The sequence below is a fragment of the Palaemon carinicauda genome, chromosome 15 (genome assembly GCF_036898095.1).
Source record: "Palaemon carinicauda isolate YSFRI2023 chromosome 15, ASM3689809v2, whole genome shotgun sequence".
NCBI lineage: Eukaryota > Metazoa > Arthropoda > Malacostraca > Decapoda > Palaemonidae > Palaemon > Palaemon carinicauda.
Window position 1 is genome coordinate 133,691,962 of NC_090739.1, and position 22,500 is coordinate 133,714,461.

A 22,500-nucleotide genomic window follows, 5' to 3' on the forward strand; every position below is an offset into this window, starting at 1 on the left:
AGATTGAAAAAGGCAAATCAGATAATGGCTAGGTTATTCTAAATTTGGAAATCAAATCGCTTGAAATTCCATATGAAAATCTGGCTATATATCATATTTAATTAGATTGGTGTTAGTGTGGACATAAGTCGTGGTATGACAATGAAACAATATCCAACAGATTTTGTAGATTTGAGAACAAAGCCATCAGAAGGATATTGGGACTTAAATGGCTGTACAGGCTTAGGAGTGAAACTATAAGAGAGATTACTTGAGTGCCATATGTGGATGAGATCATGTGGAAGGGTACATGAAGATGGTTTGGGCATGCTCTTCCCACTCCCCAAGAGGGATTAGTTCACCAAATATTTAACTGGGCTCCACAAGATACTAGAAAAGTTGAAAGACCCAGGCCTACATGGCTGAGGTCTATGAAGCGCCAAGTGGGAGAGAATGAATGGAGAAGTATTGATTTAAAAGCTCAAGATAGAGACTACTGGCGAAATCTAACCGAGTCCCTTAGCGTTAATAAGCAATGGGAAGAGGTAGTAGTCATACCCTGGTGAAAGGGGGTACTCCCAGAGGTACACTCGGAAACCACAGACTCTCAAATTGTACAACTGTAGTGTTGTAGTTAGCAAAGGGGGTAGGGGTGGGAAGGATTAAATCTATGTGCGCGTGTGTACATATCAATGTAAATATTGAAACCTCATGTTTGACAGCTCTGGTAGGCTATATATACAGGGTGGGTCAAAAGTAGGATTACATTTAACACTAAGACATTTTATATTTAGTAGACATCTAGATTATATTTACATACATTATAAATTTTACAATGAACATTTAATCTTTCATGAGCTAAAACTATATTTACATATGAAAAGTTATCGTGAAGGTGAAAAAAGACAATGACGTAACCGTACTTTTGCCACACCCTGTATAGTCAGTCACTTGCTATGAGTGTACGTAATCTCAGGCGAAGTTTTCTACTTAAACTGTTTACGAAATTTGTTTATCTCCGTCCGCTCATTCTTATCGTCCCTTGGATCTCACTCTATGATTATTGCAAGATAAGGACAATCTTAAAACGATTACTGTCATTAAACTCAGAGACACTTCACCGAGAGACAAGAAACTGTTAAAGACCACAGCGGAAAGTGTGACAAGATACAAGTGAACTTTTAAACGTCTTTTTTTCGAGTGACCGTTAGGCCTACTGCTTATTTCTCTTTGTTATTCATTATTCATCATTTATTTTTATGAGGAATCTATAAAAAGACAAAGTCAGTGTAATGGAAAGAGGTATGGCGTGAAATTACCGTCGTAGCCTTCATATAGTGAAAATTCACCCATAAACTTAGATGCTGTGATTTTATTTACCGAAACGGGTAATCAATTAACTTAAAAAGTAAGTTGTGATGAATTTTTTCATAATATCTCTTTTGAATTATTTGTTATATGTAAGACCTCTTGTTTTTCTAAACCTTATAGAAAGTACACAGGCCTAGGCACAATTTTACAACTCTGATGAGCTTTGAGAAGGTTAGTAGCCTACGTAACAATCATGATTTTGTGAACAGCCGTCTTGACCATATATCTTGTATGACATTACACTTACTTTATTAACTGGTTTAACTGTTGTAAATTTACAGAATAAACGCCGTTTCTAGAATATACGTTTACAAAGGAAACCCCATTTCCCGAAAAAAAAAAACGTTTAGAAAGCAAAATTCATTTCTAAAATAAACATTTACAAAGCGAAACCCATTTCCAGAATAAACAATTACAAAGCAAACACAATTTACAGACTAAATGTTTGCAAAGCAAAAAGAATTAACAGAATAAACAATTGCAAAGGCAAACCCCATTTCCAGAATAAACGTTTACAAAGCAACTCATTACCAGAATGAACATTAACGAAGCAAACCCTATTTCCTGAAAAAACGTTTGCAAAGCAAAACCCATTTCCAGAATAAATATTTACATAGCAAAAACCATTTCCAGAATAAATATTTACAAAGTAAAACCCATTCCAGAATCAACTTTTACGAAGCAGAACCCATTTCCAGAATAAGCATTTACAAAGTAGCACCCATTTCTAGAAAAAATATTTTTTCAATGCATAACCCATTTCCAGAATAAACCTTTACAAGGCAAAAACAATTTCTAGAATAAAAATTTTCACTGTAAAACTCATCTCTAGAATGAATATTTACAAAGCAAAACCCATTTCCAGAATAAGCATTTACAAAGCAAAGCCCATTTCCAGAATAAACTTTTACGAAGCAGAACCCACTTCCAAAATAAACATCTACAAAGCAAAACCCATTTCCTCAATAAACGTTTACAAATCAAAACCCATTTCCAGAATAAATATTTACAAAACAAAACCATTTCTAAAATAAACATTTGCAAAGCAAAACCCATCTCCAGAATAAACATTTACGAAACAAAACCCATTTCTAGAATAAACATTTACAAAGAAAAACTCATTTCTAGAATAAATATTTACAAAGTAAAACCAATTTCCAGAATAAATATTTACAGAGCAGAACCCATTTCCAGAATAAACGTTTACAAAGAAAAACTCATTTCCAGAATAAACATTTACAAAGTAAAACCCATTCCCAGAATAAATATCTACAGAGCAAAACCCATTTCCAGAATAAACATTTACAAAGCAGAACCCATTTCCAGAATAAACATTTACAAAGCAAAACCATTTCCAGAATAAACAATTATAAAGTAAAACCCATTTCCAGAATAAATATTTACTAAGCAAAACCCATTTCCAGAATAAATATTTACTAAGCAAAACCCATTTCCAGAATAAAAATTTACAAAGTAAAACTCATTTCCAAAATAAATATTTACAAAGAAAAGCTTATTCCCAGAATTAACGTTTACAAAGCAAAAGCTGTTTCCAGAAAAAACATTTACAAAGTAAAACCCATTTCCAGAATAAACATTTACAAAGTAAAACCCATTTCCAGAATAAATATTTACAAAGAAAAGCCCATTCCCAGAATTAACGTTTACATAGCAAAAGCCGTTTCAAGAAAAAAACATTTACAAAGCAAAACCATTTCCAGAATAAACAATTACAAAGTAAAACCCATTCCCAGAATAAGCATTTACAAAGCGAAACTCATTTCCAGAATAAATATTTACTAAGCAAAACCCATTTCCAGAATAAACATTTACGAAGTAAAACCCATTTCCAGAATAAATATTTACAAAGAAAAGCCCATTCCCAGAATTAACGTTTACAAAGTAAAACCCATTTCCAAAATAAACATTTACAAAGTAAAACCCATTTCCAGAATAAATATTTTCAAAGCAAAGCCCATTGCCAGAATTAACGTTTACAAAGCAAAAGCCGTTTCCAGAAAAAAACATTTACAAAGCAAAACCATTTCCAGAATAAAATATTACAAAGTAAAACCCATTCCCAGAATAAGCATTTAAAAAGCAAAACTCATTTCCAGAATAAATATTTACTAAGCAAAACCCATTTCCAGAATAAACATTTACAAAGTAAAACCCATTTCCAGAATAAATATTTACAAAGAAAAGCCCATTCCCAGAATTAACGTTCACAAACCAAAAGCCATTTCCAGAATAAACATTTACAAAGTAAAACCCATTTCCAGAATAAATATTTACAGAGCAAAACTCATTTCCAGAATAAACATTTACAAAGCAAAACTCATTTCCAGAATAAACATTTACAAAGTAAAACCCATTTCCAGAATAAACATTTACAAAGTAAAACCCATTTCCAGAATAAACATTTACAAGGTAAAACCCATTTCCAGAATAAACATTTACAAAGTAACACCCACTTCCAGAATAAACATTTTCAAGGGAAAGCCCATTCCCAGAATTAACGTTTACAAAGCAAAAGCCATTTCCAGAATACACGTTTACAAAGTAAAACCAATTTCCAGAATAAACATTTACAAAGTAAAACGCATTTCCAGAATAAACATTTACAAGGTAAAACCCATTTCCAGAATAAACATTTACAAAGTAAAACCATTTCCAGAATAAACACTTTCAAAGGAAAGCCTATTCCCAGAATTAACATTTACAAAGCAAAAGCCATTTCCAGAATACACGTTTACAAAGTAAAACCAATTTCCAGAATAAACATTTACAAAGTAAAACCCATTTCCTAAATAAACATTTACAAGGTAAAACCCATTTCCAGAATAAATATTTACAAAGTAAAACCCATTTCCAGAATAAACATTTTCAAAGGAAAGCCCATTCCCAGAATTAACGTTTACAAAGCAAAAGCCGTTTCCAGAAAAAAAAACATTTACAAAGTAAAACCCATTCCCAGAATAAGCATTTACAAAGCAAAACTTATTTCCAGAATAAACATTTACAAAGTAAAACCCATTTCCAGAATAAACATTTAAAAAGGAAAACCAATTTCCAGAATAGACATTTTCAAAGCAAAGCCCATTCCCAGAATAAAAATTTTCAAAGCAAAGCCCATTCCCAGAATTAACGTTTACAAAGCAAAAGCCATTTCCAGAAAAAAACATTCACAAAGTAAAACCCATTCCCAGAATAAACCTTTACAAAGCAAAACTCATTTCCAGAATAAACATTTACAAAGTAAAACCCATTTCCAGAAAAAACACTTACAAAGTAAAACCCATTTCCAGAATAAACATTTACAAAGCAAAGCCCATTCCCAGAATAAACATTTACAAAGTAAAACCCATTCCCAGAATAAACATTTTCAAAGCAAAGCCCATTCCCAGAATTAACGTTTACAAAGCAAAAGCCGTTTCCAGAAAAACACATTTACAAAGTAAAACCCATTCCCAGAATAAACATTTACAAAGTAAAACTCATTTCCAGAATATACATTTACAAAGCAAAGCCCATTCCCAGAATAAATATTTACAAAGCAAAACTCATTTCCAGAATAAACATTTACAAAGTAAAACCCATTCCCAGAATAAATATTTACAAAGCAAAACCCATTTCCAGAATAAACGTTTACAAAGTAAAACCCATTCCCAGAATAAATATTTACAAAGCAAAGCCCATTCCCAGAATAAATATTTACAAAGCAAAACTCATTTCCAGAATAAACATTTACAAAGTAAAACCAATTTCCCAGAAGATACATTTACAAAGCAAAGCCCATTTCCAGAATAAACATTTACAAAGTAAAACTCATTTCCAGAATATACATTTACAAAGCAAAGCCCATTCCCAGAATAAATATTTACAAAGCAAAACCCATTTCCAGAATAAACATTTACAAAGTAAAACCCATTCCCAGAATAAACATTTTCAAAGCAAAGCCCATTCCCAGAATTAACGTTTACAAAGCAAAAGCCGTTTCCAGAAAAAAAACATTTACAAAGTAAAACCAATTTCCAGAATAAACATTTACAAAGTAAAACTCATTTGCAGAATGAACAATTACAAAGTAAAACCCATTCCCAGAATAAACATTTTCAAAGCAAAGCCCATTCCCAGAATTAACGTTTACAAAGCAAAAACCGTTTCCAGGAAAAGACATTTACAAAGTAAAACCCATTCCCAGAATAAACATTTACAAAGCAAAGCCCATTTCCAGAATAAACATTTACAAAGTAAAACTCATTTCCAGAATATACATTTACAAAGCAAAGCCCATTCCCAGAATAAATATTTACAAAGCAAAACCCATTTCCAGAATAAACATTTACAAAGTAAAACCCATTCCCAGAATAAACCTTTTCAAAGCAAAGCCCATTCCCAGAATTAACGTTTACAAAGCAAAAGCCGTTTCCAGAAAAAACATTTACAAAGTAAAACCCATTTCCAGAATAAACATTTACAAAGCAAAACTCATTTCCAGAATATACATTTACAAAGCAAAGCCCATTCCCAGAATATATATTTACAAAGCAAAACCCATTTCCAGAATAAACATTTACAAAGTAAAACCCATTCCCAGAATAAACATTTTCAAAGCAAAGCCCATTCCCAGAATTAACGTTTACAAAGCAAAAGCCGTTTCCAGAATAAACATTTACAAAGCAAAGCCCATTCCCAAAATAAATATTTACAAAGCAAAACTCATTTGCAGAATGAACAATTACGAAGTAAAACCCATTCCCAGAATAAACATTTTCAAAGCAAAGCCCATTCTCAGAATTAACGTTTACAAAGCAAAAGCCGTTTCCAGAAAAAAACATTTAAAAAGTAAAACTCATTTGCAGAATGAACAATTACAAAGTAAAACCCATTCCCAGAATAAACATTTTCAAAGCAAAGCCCATTCCCAGAATTAACGTTTACAAAGCAAAGGCCGTTTCCAGAAAAAGACATTTACAAAGTAAAACCCATTCCCAGAATAAACATTTACAAAGCAAAGCCCATTTCCAGAATAAACATTTACAAAGTAAAACTCATTTCCAGAATATACATTTACAAAGCAAAGCCCATTCCCAGAATAAATATTTACAAAGCAAAACCCATTTCCAGAATAAACATTTACAAAGTAAAACCCATTCCCAGAATAAACCTTTTCAAAGCAAAGCCCATTCCCAGAATTAACGCTTACAAAGCAAAAGCCGTTTCCAGAAAAACCATTTACAAAGTAAAACCCATTCCCAGAATAAACATTTACAAAGTAAAACTCATTTCCAGAATATACATTTACAAAGCAAAGCCCATTCCTAGAATATATATTTACAAAGCAAAACCCATTTCCCGAATAAACATTTACAAAGTAAAACCCATTCCCAGAATAAAAATTTTCAAAGCAAAGCCCATTCCCAGAATTAACGTTTACAAAGCAAAAGCCGTTTCCAGAATAAACATTTACAAAGCAAAGCCCATTCCCAGAATAAATATTTACAAAGGAAAACTCATTTGCAGAATGAACAATTACAAAGTAAAACCCATTCCCAGAATAAACATTTTCAAAGCAAAGCCCATTCTCAGAATTAACGTTTACAAAGCAAAAGCCTTTTCCAGAAAAAAACATTTACAAAGTAAAACCCATTTCCAGAATATACATTTACAAAGTAAAACCCATTCCTAGAATAAACATTTACAAAGCAAAACGCATTTCCAGAATATACATTTACAAAGTAAAACCCATTCCTAGAATAAACATTTACAAAGCAAAACCCATTTCCAGAATAAACCTTTTCAAAGCAAAGCCCATTCCCAGAATAAACATTTACAAAGCATAACTCAATTCCAGAATACACATTTACAAAGTAAAACCCATTCCCAGAATAAACATTTACAAAGCAAAACTCATTTCCAGAATACACATTTACAAAGTAAAACCCATTCCCAGAATAAACATTTACAAAGCAAAACTCATTTCCAGAATACACATTTATAAAGTAAAACCCATTTCCAGAATAAACATTTACAAAGTAAAACTCATTTCCAGAATAAACATTTACAAAGCAAAAGCCATTTCCAGAATAATTGTTTACAAAGTAAAACCAATTTCCTGAATAAACATTTACAAAGTAAAGCCCATTTCCAGAATAAACGTTGGCAAAGCAAAATTAATTTCCAGAACAAATATTTACAGAGCAAAACCCATTTCCAGAATAAACAGTTACAAAGTAAAACCCATTTCCAGAATAAACAGTTACAAAGTAAAACCCATTTCCAGAATAAACGTTTACAAAGCAAAACTCATTTTCGGAATAAACATTAACAAAACAAAACCCGTTTTTAATTTGGTCATTAGCTTTGAGACTCAACAAGTTCATCCAAATTTCACAGACGAGTCTATCAAGTTTGTTAAAAATCTACAGAGCCATAATCATTATATTTCCAGATACATGACATGAATATTCTTGACGAATTAAACAGGAAAAACAGATTAGAACGCATATAAACAACAACAACAACAAATGCAGCCATTTCTAGTCCACTGCAAGACAAAGTCTTCAGACATGTTACTTAATGTTTGGGGTTTGGCCAGTTTTCATCACCACGCTGGCCAATGAGGATTGGCGACGGTGGGAGATTTTCTTCTGATCGCTCTCAGCAAGCCAACCTAGCATGGGTGGCCATGACTAGTACAGCTTTTCTGATCGTAGGTATCCCCACTCAGAATGGGAGGACGTGTGTATATGACATTGCTTAAATACTGAGAAAACTGCTTGTGAGTTGCTCCATACAAAAACAAGGTTACCTAAAAGGTTAATGAAGCTTTAGAAATAGGGATCAAACTTCTATATAAATACCGTCAATATCAGTGCAAAACTAGAGGGGCACTCAGTAGAATTCAGATCTCCGCCACGGCAGCTTATTTCTCGACCTTGACCTTTGACCTTAACATGTATTAACTAGCGTGGATGTTCATACATTTAAATATGAACCAAGTTTGAAGTCTCTGTGACAACGAAATATGAACCAAGTTTGAAGTCTCTGTGACAACGAAATATGAACCAAGTTTAAAGTCTCTGTGACAGCGATGTCCAAACTTATGGCTGATTACGTGAATTGTTCATTGTGCTTGACCGTGACCTTGACCTTTGACCTTGACCTTCCAAAATTTAATCATTTTGAGCTTTTTACACAACAGTCAATCCCTGCAAGTTTCATTACTCTACGATTAAAATTGTGGTCATGAAGCTGTTCACAAACAAAACACACAAACAGGGGGTAAAACCTAACCTCCTTCCAACTTCGTTTAGTAAGGTAATAATCTCTCCCTAACAGGTATTTATCCTTGAATAAGAAAAGTAACATATATCATTTGTCAATGAGGCTATAAATATTTGCCAGATCACGATATCCTATTTTTCATGCCACTAACGAAATTCAATGTTTTATGTAATTAATCTTTATCAATTAAGCAAGATCTCAGGCTTTTTAAAAGTGCTTTCTTATCTATACATTGAGTTATATCATTATAATTCAGTTGCTTTAGATAACTACTTTTTCTTCTTTCTTGACCTTTACCTCCCAAAAGTATAATTTCAGACAGCTCCTTTCCCATCGGATGTCACATAACCTTTGTGTTACGTAAGAACAAAAAAATTGCGACGGATTATCACCTGCTTAAAAACATTTTACGATGTTGTTGTGAAGGAAAAAACATCGTAAAACTAGATTAATGATACTGAATAGAATGCTAGAAATGTTATTATCAATTAAGAATCGGATAAAGATAAGTTATTTTCTAACAGCAGAGACAGTAAATAAAATTCTACATCCATATTTCTTTGCTTGCATTTTGAGAAACAGGTCTTTGTTTGAATGTGGAGGTTAAAAATAGTAAAATAAACTTTATCTAGTTTGCTTAAGCCCTTTGGCTAACTATGGACTCCATGCAACTGGGGAGTGTCAGCTCATATCGTATTCCCGCCAAGCTATTATTATTATTATTATCATTATTACTACTTGCTAAACTATAACCCTAGTTGGAAAAGTAGGATTCTATACGCCCAGGGGGCCCAACAGGGAAAATAGTCCAGTGAGGAAAGTAAACAAGGAAAAATAAAATATTTTGATAACAGTAACAGCATTAAAATAAATATTTCATATATAAAATATAGAAACTTTAACAAAACTAGAGAAAGAGTAATTAGATAGAATAGTATAACCGAGTGTACCCTCACGTAAGAGAACTCTAGCCCAAGGCAGTGGAAGACCATGGTACAGGGGCTATGACACTACCCTAGACTAGAGAACAATGGTTTAATTTTAAAGTGTCCTTCTCCTAGAAGAGCTGCTTACCATAGCTAGAGAGTCTCTTCTATCCTTACCAAGAGGAAAGTAGCCACTGAACAATTACAGTGCAGTATTTAACCCCTTGGGTGAAGAAGAATTGTTTGGTAATCTCAGTGTTGTCAGGTGTATGAAGACAGAGGAAAATCTGTAAAGAATAGGCCAGATTATTCGGTGTATGCGTAGGCAAGGGGAAAGTGAACCGTAACCAGAGAGAAGGATCCAATGTTGTATTGTCTGGTCAGTCAAAGGACCTAATAATTATCTAACAGTAGTATCTTGGCGGGTGGCAGGTGCCCACAATAGACACAATCTGCCACTGATATAAAATGTAGGGGATCCCCACATCGAGAATTAACCAACTGTCATAGATATAGGTCAATGTGGAAGTAGATAAAAGTAGTCTGAAATATAGGTGAGATTAAACGACAATTGATAACGGCAAAAGGACAGTTGAAGAATGCGATCTTAGTTACCCCCATACATTCTACCTGGTATTTACATCAGAATACACAAAATTCTAAAGATAAAAGTTTAGATACGAAGTCGCAGAAGACATACCCAGTCTACTACTCTACTCTATCTAATCTCAGCTATTTTCAATCAAATAAGTAGTGCCGCCGATGGCATAGTTATCAGGTTCGTTAATGAGAACCACTTAAGGTTCCAATTCTGACCGATCACGCAGACCAAGCATCTATGCACACTCACGTGTATTGGTTGCCTCTCTCTCTCTCTCTCTCTCTCTCTCTCTCTCTCTCTCTCTCTCTCTCTCTCTCTCTCTCTCTCTCAACTTTTACTGGGTTAGTTCCCCCTGCATTTGATTTCTTTAGGAATATAGTAAAGAAAACGGGAATATGTGGGTATGATGAATTTCATACCTCAGAATGATGACCTTAGTTGACCTATCATGCCATGGCTACAGTTTTATAAATAAAACCTCATTTCAATGAGACGCTTAAAGTCTCGCCTGGTCTTCCCTGTGTAAAGTACTTTATGGCGCTACTGAAATCTCTTATCAACGTAATGCTGTTGATAACCTCTTCCGAGTCCGTCGTTCACCTTTCTACCCCTTATCAAGGCAAAGGTGATTGTTATCTTATTTCACGAGAGAATGCTGAAGTAGAACACTCTTCATCTCAAATGATGTTCATAGAGCTATCAACGGGTTTCGGTTCACTTTCCAGGCTTTGAAATGTAATAGAACTATCAATGGGTTTCTATTCACTTTCCAAACTTTAAAATGTAACAGAACTATCAACAGGTTTTGACTCCCTTGCCAACCTTTGAAATGTAATAGAACTATCAACAGGTTTTGATTCACTTGCCAAGCTTTGAAATCTAATAGATTTATCAACGGGTTCTGATTAATTTTCCAAGCTTTGAAATGTAGAAGAACTATCAACGGGTTTTGATTCACTTTCCAAGCTTTGAAATGTACCTTAAATGGAAATGGAATTGTGGACCCAAAATGGAGATGGAAATGATAGCATTTTTCACATTTGTTCGTTCAAATTATTCTTGAGCTGAAAAAAAAGATAATCTTTTTAGATCACCTTCATTTTGGGTCATTAAGGACAAATATCTGACAGGTAACCTTTAAGCTTGGGAATCTATTAGCACTAACTCTCTGTAGATAAACTGGGTATAACTGACAGCTGCTAAATTCCCTAAGACTGAAAATCAATTTAGAAAAAAAAAAAAAAGAGTACTTCATAGTTATTGGCATGGCAACAAAACAATCCCAGAGGCAAGGGGCATTGACAATGCCCTAGTAGGACAATACACTGGAGACTACCTTATATACACATGTTCAACGCCAAAGCCCCCTCTACGCCCAAGGAGGGCCAGGTAATGGCTGCTGATGACTCACCAGGTAGATCTATAGGCTCCTCCAAACTCCCCAACCTTAGCTAACAAGGATGGTAAGGTTACAGACACACACAAAATGACCATAATGATTTATGCATTAACTTCTTTTACGCACAAAAGTGGTACATGAATCACTTGCTCGCTTGTAACCGTTTACTTAAGTTACAGGAAAGTATAGGTTCTCAGTAAAAAAAAAAAAAAAAATGTCTACATAAGGTGGTATAAAATGATAGGCAGATAAGGTTTATTTCCTTAAGTTTACTTTATGTAATGCAAAGCTCACTAAAGTAGATATTTTGGAGTAAGGTACTTGTAAAAAAATTATCTCTTTTCTTTATCCCTTTCCCTGCACAAAAACAAAACAGTAAATAGCAATTTTCTGAAGAAAAAAAAGTTGATTGTTGAATCGTTTATATATTTTGTTTTTTCTTTTAATCCTACAGATGGAGTCATTAGATTGCCAGTCCTCAGTGAGTGGTACTTCCAGAGCAAGCAACACACTGACAGTCCAGACTTTCGGTAACAGAGTGAGACGAATCTCCACATCTTCCTCTACCCCTTCAAAATCTCGGAAAACCTCGAAAATTGGTATGTTTGGAGTGGCATGTGGTTTAGTGTTTTATTTTTCCCCTGTCGCATCATCCTAAAAATCCCCCTTCAAGATGTTAACCCCTTCAAAAGCAAAATGGTATACAACATGCCATCAATATTTGTAAATCAACTGGAGTTACTAAAGATATTCTATAAATCTGTTGTCAGGACTTGTCAAGATGCCTGGAGCATGATGCCCTTGTACGAAATGACATCAATATTTGTAAATCAATTGGTGTTACTAGAGATGTTTTATAACTATTTTGTCAGAACTTGTCAAGAGGTCCGGAGTCACGATGCCCTTGTGAGAAATAACATCAATATTTGTAAATCAACTGGAGTTACTAGAGACATTTTATAAATCTTTTGTCAGAACTTGTCAAGATGCCCGGAGGCACAATGCTCTTGGAAGTGGATGAGAATAAGGACGACGCCATCTCCTTTGTTAGTATGAGGCCAGACAGTATTTCGGGAACATCTACTATCGGGGGGTTACCAGTGCAAGCAGACACTAAACACTTCGATAAAATCATCAAGAAGGAAATGGTAAGACCTTCTGGGTAAAATACACACGGATTTACTTCTCATTGCCTTCGCCAAATGCGAAGGGTATGTATTCAACCTTGGCTGTTTATTTACTTGTTTATTTGTGAACAACTTTACACAAAAAACTACTGTACAGATTTTTACTAAACTTGGTAGACATGTGAGGTATGACCCAAGGATAGATCCATTAGATTTTGAAGAAAACATAATAAAGTACAAGTACGCAGTGGAGTTAAGAGTAAAATAAGACTGCTTGGCATGGCGACAAGGATCTAAAATACCTCAGGGTTTCTTTTTATCAACTAACGAAGATTTTTGCATCAACTTCTGTTAATCCCTGTTACAAAAACCTTCTATTACTCATTGACAGTTTTTAAATAATTCTTCTCATTAAAATTGAAATGAAACTTGAAAGGTCTGTGCCTTAAAATACAAAGAAAGAGATCACAAATCATTCTAAAATAGAAGGTATATTCTTAAACTAATATAACCCAACCTAACCTAATAATCTTCTGAAATGGATGGAAAATTTCCAACCTAACATAACTTAATAATATTCTGAAATAGAAGGAAAATTCCTAACCAAACCTAACTTAATAATATTCTAAAATGGAAGAAAAGTTCCTAACCAAACCTAACTTAATAATATTTAGAAATGGAAGGAAAATTCCTAACCTAACCTAATAATATTTTGAAATGGAAGGCAAATTCTTAATCTGACCTAATAATATTTTGAAATGGAAGGCAAATTCTTAACCTAATCTAATAATATTTGGAAATAGAAGGCAAATTCTTAACCTAATCTAATAATATTTGGAAATAGAAGGCAAATTCTTAACCTAACCTAATAATATATTGAAATGGAAGACAAGTTCTTAACCTAACCTAATAATATCTTGAAATAGAAGGCAAATTCTTAACCTAACCTAATAATATCTTGAAATGGAAAACAAATTCTTAACCTGACCTAATAATAATTTGAAATAGAAAGCAAATTCCTAACCTAACCTAACCTAACATGAAATTGAACAGGCCCATCACAGTCGAGAGATAGGGGAAGATATCAAGGAAAAGGAAAAGCATTCTGGATCCACCTCCGAAGCCACAGGGACAGAATCCATCAAGGAGGAAGAACCTATTCTAAAATACGGATTCATGCATGTCCTGCACCATTTCTACCTAGCGACTGCATCTCCTGCCATCTTCAGAACGCCCGCTCTCGCCTATAAATGGGGCGGTGCTGACTCCGGATGTAAGTAGCACTTATATTTTTGTTGCACAAAGTTAGAGAGAATGTCTTTTATCATACATAAAGCCAAACAAACAACAATAAACTTGACTGGTTTCCTAATATGATTATAGTATGACCAATGTATTCCACATAATTGCCCTCCAGTTTTATTCTTTTATATCTAACAGTCATTTAAGACTTTTAATTGACCATTGGTAACTCGTATTCAAGAAACAGAATATCTATGAAACTAAATAAGCATTCTAATATCTAAAACTATATTCAAAATAGTATCTATTTTTCAAAACCTTGAAGTTTTTTTCTGAAATGATATCTTGGAGAATATCTGTGAAACTTTATAAGTATTCTACTATCTAAAACTATATTCAAAATGATATATATTTTTCAAAATCTTGAATTTTTTTCTAAAATATCTTGGACCTTTTATTCATTTGATGATTTTTTAAGTCTGTCTTCTACTCCCTTGCTTTTGCATTAACCAGCGGGCTTCTTTCTCATCTACACGGTGATCATTGTATTGTTTGCAATACCCATGTGTCTTCTCGAGGAAATAATGGCGCAATACTCTTCACTGGGCACCATTACCATTTTCAGGTGTTTGCCTCTGCTCAAAGGTTAGTGGTCCTTCCCAGTGATCCAAAAAATGACACAGAAATCATTTTGTTTCAGATCAAACCATACATTTCTTTTGTATACAGTTTCAGTCTCCTTAAATGTAGCCTAGATTAATCTAAGTTATCTTAGAATTCTGACACTCCAGTCTGCACTTTATATCCTTTGAGGATAAAGGTTAATGGTCCTTCCTAGTAATCCAAAAAATGACACAGAAATAAATTGAATGAATCTGGTTCAAATCAAACCAACATTTCTTTTTTAACAGAGCTCAATTAGTTTTCTTTTAAAAGGGGATTTAATGTTCAATGTGTTTTGAACTCGTTAAATGTAGCCAAAATTAATCTTCTAAATTATCTTAGAATTGTGTACTTCCAGTCTTCACTTTATATCCTTTGATATTCTCTTTCAAATAAGTATCTTTATTTTTTTTTTGCAAACCTATCAAATAAGTCTCTCTTTTTTTGCAAACCTATGAAATAAGTCTCTTTTTTTTTGCAAACCTATCAAATATGTCTTTTTTTTTTTTTTTTTTTTAGCAAACCTATCAAATAAGTCTCTTTTTTTTGCAAACCTATGAAATAAGTCTTTTTTTGCAAACCTATTAAATGTCTTTTTTTTTTTTTTTTGCAAACCTATCAAATAAGTATCTTTTTTTTTGACAAACCTATAGACATCAATCAATTTAATTATGGTAATCTATATTAGACGTAAACACATTTTTATTTGTATATTCTTGTTTATTCATTTAAAATTTTCACTTTTTGAGTTACTGTTCCTCGTTTTCAGGACATGGACTAGAAACGTTTTGGCATCTCCCATTTGATCTGGTCTAATTTTCAAAAATATAGCAATAATTTTGATAAATTTTAGTAATTTTATGATTTCCAACTTCTTTACAAGCTTATAAAGCCTTCTGGACTGTAAATTAGAACTGCTTGAAGCCACGTTTCTATGATATATGCTGAAAACTGTCGGTTTTTTTTTTACCGAGTTTCTCCTTCCAAATGCCCATACTATCGAAAAATTTCTCTCAGTTTTTCCTTATTCCCTTTCCTCCCTGAGCTATTTTCCCTGTTGGACCCCTTGGGCTTATAGCATCCTGCTTTTCCAACTAGGGTTGTAGCTTAGTAAGTAATAATATATATATATATATATATATATATATATATATATATATATATATATATATATGTATATATATATATATATATATATATATATATATATATATATATCTTTTTTTTCTGCCAAGCTCCAACCCTCGTTGGAAAAGCAGGATGCTATATGGCCAAAGGCTCCAACAAGGAAAAATAGCCTAGTGAAGAAAAGGAAATGAATAAACTGCAAGAGAAGTAATGAACAATTAGAATAAAATATTTTAATAACAGTAGCAACATTAAAATAATCTTTCATATATAAACTATAAAAACTCGGAAAAAGAGGAAGAGAAGTAAGATAGAAGAGTGTGACAGTGTACCCTCAAGCAAGAGAACTCTTCCCCAAGACAGTGGAAAACCATGGTACAAAGGTTATGGCACTACATAAGATAATATATATATATATATATATATATATATATATATATATATATATATATATATATATATATATATATATATATGAAGTGATGTTTGGTGAAATGTCTGGTAGAGTGTCTGGGATTGAAAGGGGAAGAGCGAGAGAGGGTGTGGCTTTATTGCTGAGTGAATGGATGACAGGTAAAGTAGTGGAATGGAAGGAGATATCATCTAGGTTAATGTGGGTAAGGGTTAGGTTGGGTAGGGAATGTTGGGCGTTTGTCAGTGCGTATGGGCCAGGTAGTGAGAAAAGTGAAGAAGAGCGGAATGAGTTTTGGAATGAATTAACTAGGTGTGTAGAAGGACTGGGTAGAAGGAATTATGTAGTTGTTATGGGTGACTTAAATGCTAGAGTGGGTGCTGGAGAGGTAGAAGGTGTCATTGGAAAGTATGGCGTACCAGGTGAAAATGAGAGTGGTGAGAGACTGGTAGATATGTGTGTTGAACAAGAGATGGTAATAAGTGCTAGCTTTTTTAAGAAGAAAGATAAAAATAAGTATACATGGGTAAGAGTGGCAAATGGAAGAGTAGTAGAAAGGGCATTAATGGATTATGTGTTGATAACAAAAAGAATGTTTGGAAGATTGAAAGACGTGCATGTGTTTAGGGGTATGGCTAACGGTGTCTGATCATTTTTTGGTGGAAGGAAAATTGGTTGTAGCAAAAGAGTGGGGGAATAGAGTAGGTGGATGTAAAAGGGAGCTAGTGAGGGTTGAAGAGCTAATAAAACCTGGGGTAAAAAGTAAATATCAGGAAAGGTTGAAAATGGCATATGACGAAGTGAGAGTAAGAGAAACTGGTAATTTAGAGGAGGAGTGGAAGTTAGCAAAAGAAAATTTTGTTGGGATTGCAAGTGATGTATGTGGCAAGAAGGTTGTTGGAGGCAGCATGAGGAAGGGCAGTGAATGGTGGAATGAAGGAGTGAAGGTAAAAGTGGAAGAGAAAAAGAGGGCTTTTGAAGAATGGCTGCAGAGTAATAGTATAGAGAAGTATGAAAAATATAGAGAGAAAAAGGTGGAAGTAAAGCGCAAGGTACGTGAGGCAAAGAGGGCAGCTGACCTGAGGTGGGGTCAGGGACTGGGTCAGTCATATGAAGAGAATAAGAAGAAGTTTTGGAAAGAAGTGAAGAGAGTAAGAAAGGCCGGCACAAGAATTGAAGAGACAGTGAAAGATGGAAATGGAAGGTTGTTAAAAGGAGAGGAGGCAAGGAAAAGGTGGGCGGAATATTTTGAAAGTTTGCTGAATGTTGAGGATGATAGGGAGGCAGAGATAATTGCTGTTCCAGGTGTTGAGGTGCCAGTGATGGGAGATGAGAATGAGAGAGAGATTACAATAGAGGAAGTGAGGAGAGCACTAGATGAAACGAGAGTAGGAAAAGCATCTGGTATGGATGGTGTGAAAGCTGAGATGTTGAAGGAAGGGGGTGTGACTGTAATTGAATGGTTGGTGAGATTGTTTAATGTGTGTTTTGTGTTGTCAATGGTACCAGTAGATTGGGTCTGTGCATGTATTGTACCACTATATAAGGGTAAGGGAGATGTGCATGAGTGTTGTAATTCAAGAGGTATTAGTTTGTTGAGTGTAGTTGGAAAAGTGTATGGTAGAGTACTGATTAATAGGATTAAGGATAAAACAGAGAATGCAATCTGGGAAGTACAGGGGGGTTTTAGAAGAGGTAGGGGTTGTATGAATCAGATTTTTGCAGTTAGGCAGATATGCGAAAAATATTTAGCAAAAGGTAAGGAGGTGTATGTTGCGTTTATGGATCTGGAGAAAGCATATGATAGAGTTGATAGGGAAGCAATGTGGAATGTGATGAGGTTATATGGAGTTGGTGGAAGGTTGTTGCAAGCAGTGAAAAGTTTCTACAAAGGTAGTAAAGCATGTGTTAGAATAGGAAATGAAGTGAGCGATTGGTTTCCGGTGAGAGTGGGGCTGAGACAGGGATGTGTGATGTCGCCGTGGTTGTTTAACTTGTATGTTGATGGAGTGGTGAGAGAGGTGAATGCTCGAGTGCTTGGACGAGGATTAAAACTGGTAGACGAGAATGATCATGAATGGGAGGTAAATCAGTTGTTGTTTGCGGATGATACTGTACTGGTAGCAGACACAGAAGAGAAGCTTGACCGACTAGTAACAGAATTTGGAAGGGTGTGTGAGAGAAGGAAGTTGAGAGTTAATGTGGGTAAGAGTAAGGTTATGAGATGTACGAGAAGGGAAGGTGGTGCAAGGTTGAATGTCATGTTGAATGGAGAGTTACTTGAGGAGGTAGATCAGTTTAAGTACTTGGGGTCTGTTATTGCAGCAAATGGTGGAGTGGAAGCAGATGTACGTCAGAGAGTGAATGAAGGTTGCAAAGTGTTGGGGGCAGTTAAGGGAGTAGTAAAAAATAGAGGGTTGGGCATGAATGTAAAGAGAGTTCTATATGAGAAAGTGATTGTACCAACTGTGATGTATGGATCAGAGTTGTGGGGAATGAAAGTGATGGAGAGACAGAAATTGAATGTGTTTGAGATGAAGTGTCTGAGGAGTATGGCTGGTGTATCTCGAGTAGATAGGGTCAGGAACGAGGTGGTGAGGGTGAGAACGGGTGTAAGAAATGAGTTAGCGGCTAGAGTGGATATGAATGTGTTGAGGTGGTTTGGCCATGTTGAGAGAATGGAGAATGGCTGTCTGCTAAAGAAGGTGATGAATGCAAGAGTTGATGGGAGAAGTACAAGAGGAAGGCCAAGGCTTGGGTGGATGGATGGTGTGAAGAAAGCTCTGGGTGATAGGAGGATAGATGTGAGAGAGGCAAGAGAGCGTGCTAGAAATAGGAATGAATGGCGAGCGATTGTGACGCAGTTCCGGTAGGCCCTGCTGCTTCCTCCGGTGCCTTAGATGACCGCGGAGGTAGCAGCAGTAGGGGACTCAGCAGTATGAAGCTTCATCTGTGGTGGAAATGTGGGAGGTTGGGCTGTGGCACCCTAGCAGTACCAGCTGAACTCGGCTGAGTCCCTGGTTAGGCTGGAGGAACATAGAGAGTAGAGGTCCCCTTTTTTTTTTTTTTTTTTTTTTTTTTGTTCTTGTTGATGTCGGCTACCCCCCAAAATTGGGGGAAGTGCCTTTGGTATATGGATGGATATATATATATATATATATATATATATATATATATATATATATATACAGGTATATATATGTATATATATATATATATATATATATATACATATATATATATATATATATATATATATATACATATATATATATATATATATATGTATATATATATATGCATCTGGCAGAATTGGTCCCTAGAGATTACAAACGAAGCAGGGAAAGGAAGAGAAGATGATGAATTAACGAGCTAAAATAATTGCTAATATAGACTGGCATAGTAAGACCATAAACAGACGGGAGTGGAAGGACATGTCCTAGGACTTTGTCCTACAGTGGACTAGCAACGGCTGATGATGATGAGATATATATATATATATATATATATATATATATATATATATATATATATATATATATATATAAATATATATATATATATATATATATATATATATATATTTATATATATATATATATATATATATATATATATATATATATATATATATATATATATAGACAAGGAACTGGCTATCCTTTGATGCATCTAGCCAATGAATCCTCTATAGATTTAGTCAGTCATGGAAAGAGAAGAAGTTTCCATGTATATTTCGGGATGTCCTTGTATTATTCTTTATTTTTTAGGCCCTTTGCATCAAAAGGCGTACTAGGAGATGATGATAATCACATATTACAATCCCATAAAAACTAAATGAATCCCCTTGCAGGTGTCGGCGTGGGCATGGTAGCCGCTTGTTTCATCTTAATGCTCTACAGTGCCACCGTCTTCTGCTGGTCAATCTTGTACTTCTTTGACTGCTTTCAACCGGAACTGCCCTGGACGCACTGTCTCCACAACGTCAGTTACTGCTGCGAAGTGGACACGATCAACGCGACAGGGTTGAATGTCATGATTCCCTCCGAATACTATTTTCTGTAAGTTCATTTTATTTACATTTAGTAAATATTCCATAATGAATGATAGCTTTGAAAAGAGGTGTTAAATCGGTTGGTATCTTGGCCATATCTGCTTCAATTTTTACTATTTGTGTAGAATCAGAAACACTTATGAAACCGATATTGGTGGGAATGGAAATGATTCTCAGTCATTTTCCAATTGATAAGAGTTTGAGTTCTCGTAAATCTGCAACGATACTAGAGTTTAAGTTATCATAAATCTGCAATGATATTAGAGTTTGAGCTATGGTAAATCTGCAATGATACTAGAGTTTGAGTTAGCATAAATCTCCAATGATACTAGAGTTTGAGCTATGGTAAATCTGCAAGGATACTAGAGTTTGAGTTATCATAAATCTGCAATGATATTAGAGTTTGAGCTATCGTAAATCTACAATGATACTAGAGTTTGAATTATCATAAATCTGCAATGATATTAGAGTTTGAGCTATCGTAAATCTGCAATGATACTAGAGTTTGAATTATCATAAATCTGCAATGATATTAGAGTTTGAGCTATCGTAAATCTGCAATGATACTAGAGTTTCACTTATCGTAAAACTTGCAATGATGCTAGAGTTTGAGTTACTGTAAATCTACAACGATACTAGAATTTGTGGTATTTTAAATCTGTTATGATATTAATATTTGACTTATTGTAAATATTCAATGATAATAGAGTTTGATTTATTGTGAATATACAAAAAATACTAGAGTTTGAGTTACCGTAAATCTGCAATGATATTAGAGTTTGTGTTATGGTAAATCTGCTATGATATCAAAATTTGAATTATTGTAAATCTGCAATGATACTAGAGTCTGAGCTCTCGTAAACTTGCAACGATACTAGAGTTTAACTTATCATAAATCTGCAATGATTCTAGAGTTTGTGTTATTGTAAATCTGCTATGATTTTAAAATTAGACATTGTAAATCTGCAATGACACTAGAGTTTCAGCAATCATAAACTTGCAATGATGGTAGAGTTTGACTTATCGTAATTCTGCAACAATACTAGAATTTGAGTTATCGTTAAACTGCAATGACACTAAAGTGTGAGTTATCATAAACATACAACGATACTAGAGTTTGAGTTATTGTAGATCTGCAACGATACTAGAGTTTGACTTATCGTAAATCTGCAACGGCACATTAAAACTTTTAACCTAGTTAAAGAACGATATCTTCTCTCTTCTTCTCCTCCCAGAACGAAAGTCCTCGCGGCATTCAAAGTGGAGGAAGGAAACGTCCTCGGCTTGGAACTAAGCATCAGCCTCATATTCTTGTGGCTGGGTCTCCTCTTCCTCCTGATGTTGGGTGACCCTTGGGGAACCAGCGTGACCTCCAAGGTCATTACCTTCGTGTATCTTTCAATGCTATTTGCCATGATGCTCATTGGCCTCCCGCTGGAAAACAGCGGAATAGGGCTCAATATGGTCTTGCATATTGACTTTGACGATTTTGCTGAGCCAAGCATATGGATGGACGCTCTGGGGCAGGTGAGGTAACTCTTGTAATACTAAGGAAGTTCTATGAGCAGAAAAATCAAATTGGCAAACGAGTATTTCAAAACTTCATCAGTAAATCATTATATATACTTGTGTACACAAACCGTCAAATATGACGGCTATATATTCAGATAGATATGCACACATACACACACACCTCACCAGGGTATGACTACTTTCCCTCTCCCCTACCTGAGGGACGGGGCGAGTTGAGCGTAAACGGAAGGAGATATATATATATATATATATATATATATATATATATATATATATATATATATATATATATATATATATATATATATAAATAAATATATATATACATATACATATATATATAAAGTATATATATATATATATATATATATATATATATATATATATATATATATATATATATATATATATATATATATATATAGCCAGACACTTAGACACTTGCTCTTTATTATTAATTTAATCATCTTTTTGTCGTTGGTGTTGTTGTTTAAAAAAATTGCATTCATGTACTACCAACTTTATTGCTAATGATAAATAATCTATCATAATCCATTAAATACATTTAATCCGTTAACTCTTCTTTCTCAGGTGGCGTGGACTTTGGGACCAACGATTGGACTCTTGATTGCTCGTGCTAGTTATAAGAGCTTCAGAGATAGGGTGGGTAGGCAGTTATTATTATTATTATTATTATTATTATTATTATTATTATTATTATTATTATTATTATTATTATTATTATTATCATTATCATTATTATTAGCTAAGCTAC

At 34.2% G+C, this 22,500-nt stretch overlaps 1 protein-coding gene across 1 annotated transcript in view; it reads left to right on the forward strand.

The window, feature by feature from the left end:
• Window positions 1–1,047: 1,047 nt before the first annotated feature.
• The window catches only part of LOC137654759 (sodium- and chloride-dependent taurine transporter-like), a 34,368-nt gene continuing 12,915 nt past the window's right edge, over window positions 1,048–22,500 (forward strand). Inside the window, exons 1-8 of the mRNA XM_068388694.1 lie at window positions 1,048–1,387; window positions 12,021–12,165; window positions 12,542–12,714; window positions 13,747–13,966; window positions 14,449–14,580; window positions 19,992–20,199; window positions 21,428–21,719; window positions 22,317–22,388. Of these exons, the coding sequence (XP_068244795.1) occupies window positions 12,021–12,165; window positions 12,542–12,714; window positions 13,747–13,966; window positions 14,449–14,580; window positions 19,992–20,199; window positions 21,428–21,719; window positions 22,317–22,388 (1,242 nt within the window). The 5' untranslated portion in view covers window positions 1,048–1,387. The remainder of the gene's footprint in view (window positions 1,388–12,020; window positions 12,166–12,541; window positions 12,715–13,746; window positions 13,967–14,448; window positions 14,581–19,991; window positions 20,200–21,427; window positions 21,720–22,316; window positions 22,389–22,500) is intronic.